The sequence below is a fragment of the Protobothrops mucrosquamatus genome, unplaced genomic scaffold (assembly GCF_001527695.2).
Source record: "Protobothrops mucrosquamatus isolate PMUCROS unplaced genomic scaffold, P.Mucros_1.0 scaffold587, whole genome shotgun sequence".
NCBI lineage: Eukaryota > Metazoa > Chordata > Lepidosauria > Squamata > Viperidae > Protobothrops > Protobothrops mucrosquamatus.
In genome coordinates, this window is record NW_015386887.1 from 217,674 (window position 1) to 227,217 (window position 9,544).

Here is a 9,544-nt window from a genome sequence, read left to right on the forward strand (position 1 = left end):
CCTCTTCCTCCTCCTCCTCCTCCTCCTCCTCCTCCTCCTCCTCCTCCTCTTCTTCTTCTTCTTCTTCTTCTTCTTCTTCTTCTTCTTCTTCTTCTTCTTCTTCTTCTTCTTCTTCTTCTTCTTCTTCTTCTTCTTCTTCTTCTTCTTCTTCTTCTTCTTCTTCTTCTTCTTCTTCTTCTTCTTTTCCTCCTCCTCTTCTCCTCTCCTCTCCTCCTCCTCCTCCTCCTCCCAAACCTCACTCCCTTTTAGCACTGCTGATGTTACCTAGTAGGGTGGAACAGCTTGCCCCCAGAAATCGTGGGCGCTCCATTACTGGAGGTTTTTAAGAAGGGACTAGACCAGTGGTAGGCAACCTTGGCTCTTTTATGACTCGTGGACTTCAACTCCCAGAATTCCTGAGCCAGCCATACTGGCTTAGGAATTCTGGGAGTTGAAGTCCACGAGTCATAAAGGAGCCAAGGTTGCCTACACCTAGACTAAGTCACTTATCTGAGATGGAATAGGTTCTCCTGCTTGAGAGGAGGGCTGGACTAGAAGACCTGCAAGGTCCCGTCCAGTTCTATTCTATTCTATTCTATTCTATTCTATTCTATTCTATTCTATTCCATTCCATTCCATTCCATTCCATTCCATTCCATTCTATTCTATTCTATTCTATTCTATTCTATTCTATTCTATTCTATTCTACTCTACTCTACTCTACTCTACTCTACTCTACTCTACTCTATTCCTTATTTCTATTCTATTCTATTCTATTCTATTCTATTCTATTCCATTCCATTCCATTCCATTCCATTCCATTCCATTCCATTCTATTCTATTCTATTCTATTCTATTCTATTCTATTCTATTAAGTTTATTTGTTTGCTTTGACTCAGCGATGCCAGGACTGGATCTCGACTCGATCCACAGGGTTGGGTTTATCCGTTCCCTCGTTCCTTTTCATCACAAACTGGGAACCTGGAGGCCGGCTTCTAACTCTCCCTTCATCCTCAGAGAAGCCTCCCAATCGACAAGGTGGAAGGGAGGTGGCCTAGCTTGGGAGGAGGAACTTATGAGTCTGGCAGCAGCGGGAGGGCTGTGTGACTCCCTCGTTTGACCTTCCTTCCTTGACCTGCCTTTTTTTTTTTTTTAACAACTTCATTAGCGTCTCTCCTTTTTTTCAAATTTCCCATTTATTTATTTTTTTTGGAGCAGAGCTGGTAGAAGGAGGTCAAGGTCAGACATTAGGGCCAATTTCATCTCCAGATTTGGACAAAGGCCGACCTCCTCCTGTCGGGAGAGCTTGGAGAGGACCCAGACTCTGATTTATGACATCCAACCGGCTGCCCTTTTGAATTTATCCTACCCTGGGAGGTACCTCTTTCCTCTTTGGGTTTTTTTTTTTTTTTTGACTTCCTCTTCCCAGCTTTCCCTCTCTTTGTTTCCCTCTTCCTCAGGGGAAGATGTCAGCCAAAGATAAGTCTACCCTTTAGACATGACTTCATTAACCTTTTCACACAACTGACTCACTTGGCCTAAATATCCTCGCAGTAATCTGGGGTTGGTTTTTTTTGGCTGGAACGGGGTTTGTCGTTAGGAATCTGTACCTTCCCAACAGATTTGTTCCGGTTTGTAAGATGCCGCTGCTAATTTCCCGGCTGCTTCTCCCAGCCAACTGGCTGATGGCTGGTTCCCACGTGCCACACCCAAAGGCTATCATCGGAGTTTCTAGCGTTGGGGGGAACGGACTGGTTCAAAAAGCTATGTTGGGTGAGATGGCTCATAATTCAAAAATGCGTCCAGCTGTGTTGAAATCCGGTTGGACAGAGGAATTCCAAGCCCACAACTCTCAACTCGTTTTAATTCTACTGTATTTTTTTCCCCCCAACTAGCAGAATAATAGAATAATAGGGTTGGAAGGGACCTTGAAGGTCTTCTAGTCCAACTCCCTGCTCAAGCAGGAAACCCTATAACATTTCAGACAAGTGGCTGTCCAGTCTCTTCTTAAAAGCCTCCAGTGATGGATCGTCCACAATTTTGGAAGGCAACCTTAATTTCCTCGCTGTTAGGAAGTTTCTCCTTAGTTCCAGGTTGCTTCTCTCCTTGATGAGTTTCCATCCATTTCTTCTTGTCCTGCCCTCAGATGCTTTGGAGAATAGCTTGACTCCCTCTTCTATGGGGCAGCCCTTGAGATATTGGAAGACGGCTATCATGTCACCCCTCGTCCTTCTCTTCACTAAGCTGGACATACCCAATTCCTACAACCATTCTTCATATGTTTTCGTCTCCAGGCCTTTAATCATCTTATGGGTAAAAGCAGTTGGGTTTTGCTTATTTCTTTCCTAATGGGAAAATTAAAAAGAGCCAAATATTTGTGGCTGTAGGGAGGGGATGGAGAGGGATTCCATGTAGCAGTTCCAAAGCTTCCGTGATTCTGGATGGAGTCCTTGGTGCTCTCAAAGCTTGGTGGATTTTTTTTATTTTTTATTTTGCAAATGTTTCATCCACTGATTTTGTCTACAGTAGTTGGGTGATGAAACATCTGCGGGAAAACCACCAAGCTTAGGGAGCATCAAGGAATCCATAGCCCTCTTCCTCCTCCTTCTCCCCCTCCTCCTCCTCCTCCTCCCTTCTAGCACTGATGATGTTACCTAGTTGGGTAATGAAATGTCTGCAGAAAAATCACCAAGCTTAGAAAGTATCAAGGAATCCACAGCCCTCCTCCTCCTTCTCCTCCACCACCACCACCACCTCCTCCTCCTCCTCCTCCTCCTCCTCCTCCTTTCCACAAACCCTACTCCCTCTTCTAACACTGATGATGTTACCAAGCTGGCTCATGAAACGTCTGCAAGAAAACCTCCGAGCCCAGAAAGCACTAAAGACTCCATCCCCGAGCTACAAATATTCTTTTCTATCGGTAGTTCTGGATGAGGTTGATAAGCAGTCATGCTTAGGTTGTTGTTGTTGTTTTTAAAAAAATACAATCAGAGGGGTGCAGAACTGGACCCTTGAATTTTTCCACCTTCCTATTTTGAGCTGGATTTTTTTGCTACCATGGACTCGCCCGGTTTCTCCCACAATGTAACAGTGACTAAAAATGGCAGTTTCTCTCCCCTTCCTCTTCTTCTTTGCCTTCCTTGGAGTCTCAAGTTGGTTTTTCTCCCTCCTCCTCCTTCTCTTCCTCCTCCTCCTCCTTCTAGAAAAGCACACCTCATCTTACGACGGCTGGAGAGAGTCAGCAGCCACTGTTCCAGTTTGCTACACAGCGCCTACATCCAGAGCCGGACTGATACTGTGCCCTACTTATTCTGTCGAAGCGAGGAGATTCGGTCTCCCGGCATGATCTGGTACAACGTCCTCAAAGACACCAAAATCGCCTGTGAAGAGAAGATGGTCTCTCTCTTGCGCAACCTGTACGGCGACTCCAAGGGACGATGAAAAACCCGGCCGGCTAAGCAAGGGACGATGGAGCACAGGCACCCCCGGCTGAAGGACATGTGTCAACCTTCCATTTGACGGACAGCAGATCAGCTAGACAAACCACAGCCAGCGGTGGGACCAGCCAGATCCCTCCACCCTCCCCTTTTGTTTTTAGGTTCTCTCTTTTTTTTTAAAGAAAAATAATAATAATAATAATAACAAATGATTATTTAAGAAGGGTGTCCATCCTTTCGCTCCGTCCAAGAGGAAGGGGGGAGTAAAATAAATAAAGGTGTCCTCCATTTCAAACGTGTTTCTCCTAACTACATCCTTCAATGGAGAGCTAGGAAGATAACTCAGCTGGTGGGGGGGGTGAGGGCCCACAAGCGGTGGAAACCAGCCGTACTTGGGGAGGGGGGCAGTTGGTGACCCACCTTAGGTTTTTTTTGGGGGGGTGGTTGCTCTGAGGGACTGAGAGTTGGGTAACATGCAAGAAGTCGGAAGGACCTACGTCTTGGGAAAGCCAGCATCCTTGAAGTAGCCACTGAGCGCGTAACAGCAACCTGGAGAAAGAACTTTGCTAGCGGGCCATTACGAGGAGAGTGGCGCAAATTCAACGAACATCGCGTGTCAAACAAACAAACAAAAGGCTGCTTGGGTGATTGTCGCTATCAGTATCCTGACAGGTTGTCCTGTGCATTAAAAAATTCATATTTACTTCCAATATTTACTGGCCTAACTGTCATTTCTTGAGTCACGTCAGTAATTCTTCCCCACCGCTTCCTTATCGCCTCTTTTAACTTCATTCAAGTTTCTTCTCTCTCTCTCTCTCTCTCACACACACACACACATACACACCTTTGGTAAGAGAGGTGGTGTTCTGTCTACTACAGGTAAGTCCTCGGCTTACAGCCACACCTCAGCCACAACGTTTCGGTTGCTAAGCGAGACCGTTGTTAAGCGGGCTTTGCCCCATTTTGCGACCTGTCTTGCCACAGTTGTGACGTTAGTAAGCCGGTTGTTAAGTGGACCTGGCTCCCCCATGGACTTTGCTTGTCAGAAGGTCGCAAAAGGGGATTGCGTGACACACACACATACACACACACACACACACGGGACGCTGCGACCGTCATAAATATGAGTCAGCTGCCACAGTTCTTAAGGGCGTCACTGCAGTTGTTAAGATAATTAAGTGAATTTGGCTTCTCCGTGCCCTTTGCCTATCAAGAGGGTTGCAGGTGGCAATCGCATGACCCCGAGACAGTGCAACCGTCATAAGTACATGCCAGTTTCCAAGCCTCTGAAGGTAAATCATGTGACCCTGGGGATGCTGCAATGATCATAAGCCTGAAAACAATCATAAGTCCCTTTTTTCAATGCCGCTGAAACTTTGAACGGTCACTATTGTATAGTTGTAAGTCAAGGACCACATGTATACATGCCATGTCCACTTAAATTCTACCAGTTCCACATTTTCAAATGATACCTTTGTGGCTTTTTCACACATCAAACTGATATCAGCAAAGGTATCGTGAGCCTGGGCATGCTTCCGAATATCTGGATCGAATTCAGTTTGATTCAGTTTGATATGGATGCCCTAGAAAAATCAGATCTGATTTCCAGATGGCTTTCTGCGCCCAAATGAAATTGGATCTGAATAGAATAGAATAGAATAGAATAGAATAGAATAGAATAGAATAGAATAGAATAGAATAGAATAGAATAGAATAGAGAATGGAATGGAATAGAATGGAATAGAATGGAAGGGAAGGGAATGGAATGGAATGGAATGGAATGGAATGGAATGGAATGGAATGGAATGGAATGGAATGGAATTATGGAATAGAATTATGAAATAGACCAGAACGGAACCGAATGGAACAGAACAGAACAGAATAGAATAGAGAATGGAATGGAATGGAATAGAATAGAATAGAATAGAATAGAATTATGGAATAGAATAGAATTATGAAATAGACCAGAACAGAACAGAACAGAACAGAACAGAACAGAACAGAATAGAATAGAATAGAATAGAATAGAATAGAATAGAATAGAATAGAGAATGGAATAGAATAGAATAGAATAGAATAGAATAGAGACCTTAGAGGTCTTCTAGTCCATCCCCCTGCTCAAGCAGGAAACCCTATAGCATCCCAGACAAATGGTTGTCCAATCTCTTCTTTAAAAACCTCCAGTGATGGAGCACCCACAATTTCTGGTGGCAAGCTGTTCCACTGGCTAATTGTCCTCACTGTTAGGGAGTTTCTCCTTAATTCCAGGTTGCTTCTCTCCTTGATTAGTTTCCATCCATTGCTTCTTGTCCAGCCTTCAGGTGCTTTGGAGAATAACGTGACCCCCCCCCTCTTCTTTGTGGCAGCCCCACAAATACTGGAATTCTGCTATCATGTCGTCCTTGTTTCTTCTTTTCTTTAGACTGGCCCAACCCAATTCCCACAGCTGTTGTTTATATGTTTTAGCCTCCAGGCCTTGGATCATCTTAGTTGCTCTTCTCTGAACTTTTGGAGATAGTATAGTAAGATTTGGGGTGGATGGGACAATGACATCTCCTTTGTCTTAACTGACCAAAATTGGGCAGATGGTTTGATTCCCCCAAGCATCTTCGTCAGTAATTTGCCTTTTCCATTATGGTCCCAGCTTCTCATTGAAAGCCAGAAGAGACACAGGCAAGATACAATCCTTTGATCTGTGGTGTCACCGCCAAATCACACTGCAGGAGGTAAAAATTCCATTTTTTAACCCTTGGGATGGAGAAATCAACTCTACCTAGTTCTTCTGTCTACTACCTGGATATTCTGGGTATGTTTGCACAGTACATCAGATCGGACAAAAATGAACTCCAAGAGTTGTGTTAGGAAACCCAGCCAACATCTAGCACAGGGGTAGTCAACCTTGGCTCTTTTATGACTCGTGGACTTCAACTCCCAGAATTCCTGAGCCAGCTATGTTGGCTCAAGAATTCTGGGAGTTGAAGTCCACGAGTCGTAAAAGAGCCAAGGTTGCCTACCCCTGATCTAGCACGATGTGTAACCATCCCACTACGCCATGATATGGTTTGTTCAGACACAATTGAGCAGAATGGAGATCAATTTCTGTTGATAAGCGAGACGATTGTGAATTTTGCCTCATTTTATGACCTCCCTTGCCAGCATCCCCATGCAGTGATTCACTGCAACAACACGCTTGTTAAGTGAATCTGGCTACTTCATCGACTTTGCTTGTCAGAATGTTGCAAAAGGGGATCATGTAACCTGGGATGCTGCAACCGTCGTAAATATGAGTATCTGAATTTTGATCATGTGACACACCCCCCCCCAGAGATGCTTTTTCGGTGGGTGGTAACCTCAAACCGTCACTAAATGGATTATTGTGAGTCAAGGACTACTTATAATAATAGAGCTGGGAGGGACCTTGACATGTGACATGAACACAGACATTCTGATTTGTAAAGTCAGTTTTAGGTTTACACGAGTTGTGTGAATCCAGCCTCTATATGCCAAAATCTACTAAGCCAAGGATTGTTTCCTTCTACAAGATAACACTCTGGAGGAGGGAAGCTTTGCTGAATACTCTTGACAGGGGGAAAAAATCTTGACGTTGTCTTGAAGTTGTTACTTAGTTTTTGAAGCACTGTGAGATAGGGTGAAATACAGCATGGGGTGTCGTTGTGTTGTTGTTGTTTCTTTGCCTGTGCTGAATAGCCCCAGGTGACGGTCTTCAATGCATTCAACACACCTGTTCAGGTGAACTAAGTCTTTTCTGCGACTCCTACTCTGGATTCAAGGTGTAATTGCAAAGGATTTTTTTTTCCCCTTACTCACTGGGGTTGGGTTGCCTGCAACAAGTGTTTGAGTGTGGCTGTTGGAAGAATGCTTAAACCAGCTTTTGTTCTGACTTGTGAAACAACCTACCACTTTGCCTGGATTCCTGAAGCTTCTGAAAGATCCTTAGAAGCGACAAGAATATGTTGTTTTGTCTCTCTGTCTTCCCTGGAACTTCACGGGGCAGGGAAATTGGCTTCCTTCCGTTGACGGTGAGTAATTTATGCATTTGACACCCCTGTAAAGTGAAGCCTGGATTAATGTATAGTTAAACTCCTTCTGGTTCAGGGGTCTTCAAACTTGGCCCTTTTAGGACTTGTGGACTTCAACTCCCAGAATTCCTCAGCCAGGCACGCCTGGCTGAGGAATTCTGGGAGTTGAAGTCCACAAGTCCTAAAAGGGCCAAGTTTGAAGACCCCTGTTCTAGTTCATTCAACAAGTTTATTCTGGGCTTTTGATGTTTTCGTTAGAATGCAGAAATCATAAGTTAGCCTGCCTTTGTTCTATTGTTCAGCAGGCATTCAAGAAAGATTGTGAAATGAGCAACTAGAAAGATAAATAAAGTCTGTTCCTCAAAACTATAAGGCTGACTATTAACAGGAATAAAAAGTTGTTTAGGTCCAAGCTGTCAGACATCTGTCAAACCCAAAGTATAAAAAGCAGAATAACAGAGTTGGTAAGGTTTTCTAGTCTGGGAATCTTATACCACTCCGGACAAATGGCTGTCCAATCTCTTATTAAGCTTGATATAAATGGAATAAGACCAAGCAGAAAGATAACGGTAATAGGGACCTTGGAGGTCATCTAGTCCAACCCCCTGCTCAGGCAGGAAACCCCTATACCATTTCAGACAATTGGTTGTCCAGTCTCTTCTTAAAAACCTCCAGAGCACCCACAACTTCTGGAGGGAAGCTATTCCATTGATTAATTGTTCTCGCTGTCAGGAAGTTTCTCCTTAGTTCTAGGTTGCTTCTCTCCTTGATGTGTTTCCATCCGTTGCTTCTTGTCCTGCCTTCAGGCGCTTTGGAGAAGAGCTTGACTCCCTCTTCTTTGGGGCAGCCCCTCAAATATTGGAAGACTGCTATCATGTCACCCCTAGTCCTTCTTTTCATTAAACTAGACATACCCAATTCCAGTTCTTTATATAAAAAGCATCCATGGAAGGGACCTAAAAACAAGATAGAACGATGGCTTGAGCAAATATTGGGGTCCCAATTGGCAAAGGAGAACTCAAGAGCGTGTGGGTTGGAAACATGCTCATTTTAATGCACGGAGGAAATTCTCCAGAGATTTTTTTGCCACCTCTTGATTGATAGAAGTGTGTGTGTGTGTGGGGTGTGTGTGTGTGTGTGTGTGATACCCACTTTTTTTCTCCTCTTTTAAGTGCTGGCATCTCCTTTGCTGGCCCTGGGAGAAATTCGTGCGGGCATTTATATGGAAATGTGCTTTTGAGAAGTTATGAATGCTTGGAAACGCGTGCGAGGCCACCGAATCAGCACGTCTGTGGGTTTTCTCTTGGGAAAATAAAAAACCCAAGCCCATCTGGAATGTGTGTGGGGGGTGGGGGTGGCAGGGGGAGGACCCCCCCTCCATTTTCTAATTCCTCTTGGGTGTTCTTTCTTGCCATTGAAATCCAAACGGGGGGGGGGGGAGATCCTTAGATTTTCTCAATGTTTCTTTTCACTTTCCTTTGTCTCTGTCCATCTTGCAAAATAATAATAATAACCAGGTTACCTCTTGGTAAGTTAGATATTGATGTGTGTGTGTGTGTGTGTGTGTGTGTGTGTGTGTGTGTGTGAGAGAGAGAGAGAGAGAGAGAGAGAGAGAGAGAGAGAGACTCTTTCACATATGGGTAAAAGTGCCTCATTGTGCAAGGCAAATTTGTAGAGGGCTGTACTGGTTTAAAGCTATCGGTTTTGACCCAGAATTAAAATATATTCAGGGCTCGTTGTGTGATACTTTTGTTCAGAGGACTTGTAACAAAAGAGTTGTGTTCCCCTCACCCAAATATTCAAACCTGTTTTAGCTTATGCTAGCATGTTGTGCAAACGCAGCGGACCTGAGGCTTTATGCACCATTCTTAAGCCATTTTATTTATTTACTTATTGTCTTTGCAGGATTCTTGCTGGATTCCTTCCCAAGGTTTGAGACAGCATCTCCTGGATTTCAAAACCTATACCCCTTCTGGCTGGGGATGCTGGGAATGAGAGTGCCTGGGGACTATCCGGTGGAAGAGAAGCATGGAAGGAGAGGAGACGTTGGTTGCAAGACAGAAATTTCTACACAGAGGATCTGCAGTT

The 9,544-nt window shown here is 44.4% G+C and overlaps 1 protein-coding gene across 1 annotated transcript in view; it reads left to right on the forward strand.

Moving 5' to 3' along the window:
• Positions 1–3,464, forward strand: part of ASTN2 (astrotactin 2) — a 208,859-nt gene extending 205,395 nt beyond the window's left edge. Inside the window, exon 23 of the mRNA XM_015817424.2 lies at positions 3,183–3,464. Within this exon, the coding sequence (XP_015672910.2) occupies positions 3,183–3,420 (238 nt within the window). The 3' untranslated portion in view covers positions 3,421–3,464. The remainder of the gene's footprint in view (positions 1–3,182) is intronic.
• Positions 3,465–9,544: the final 6,080 nt, after the last annotated feature.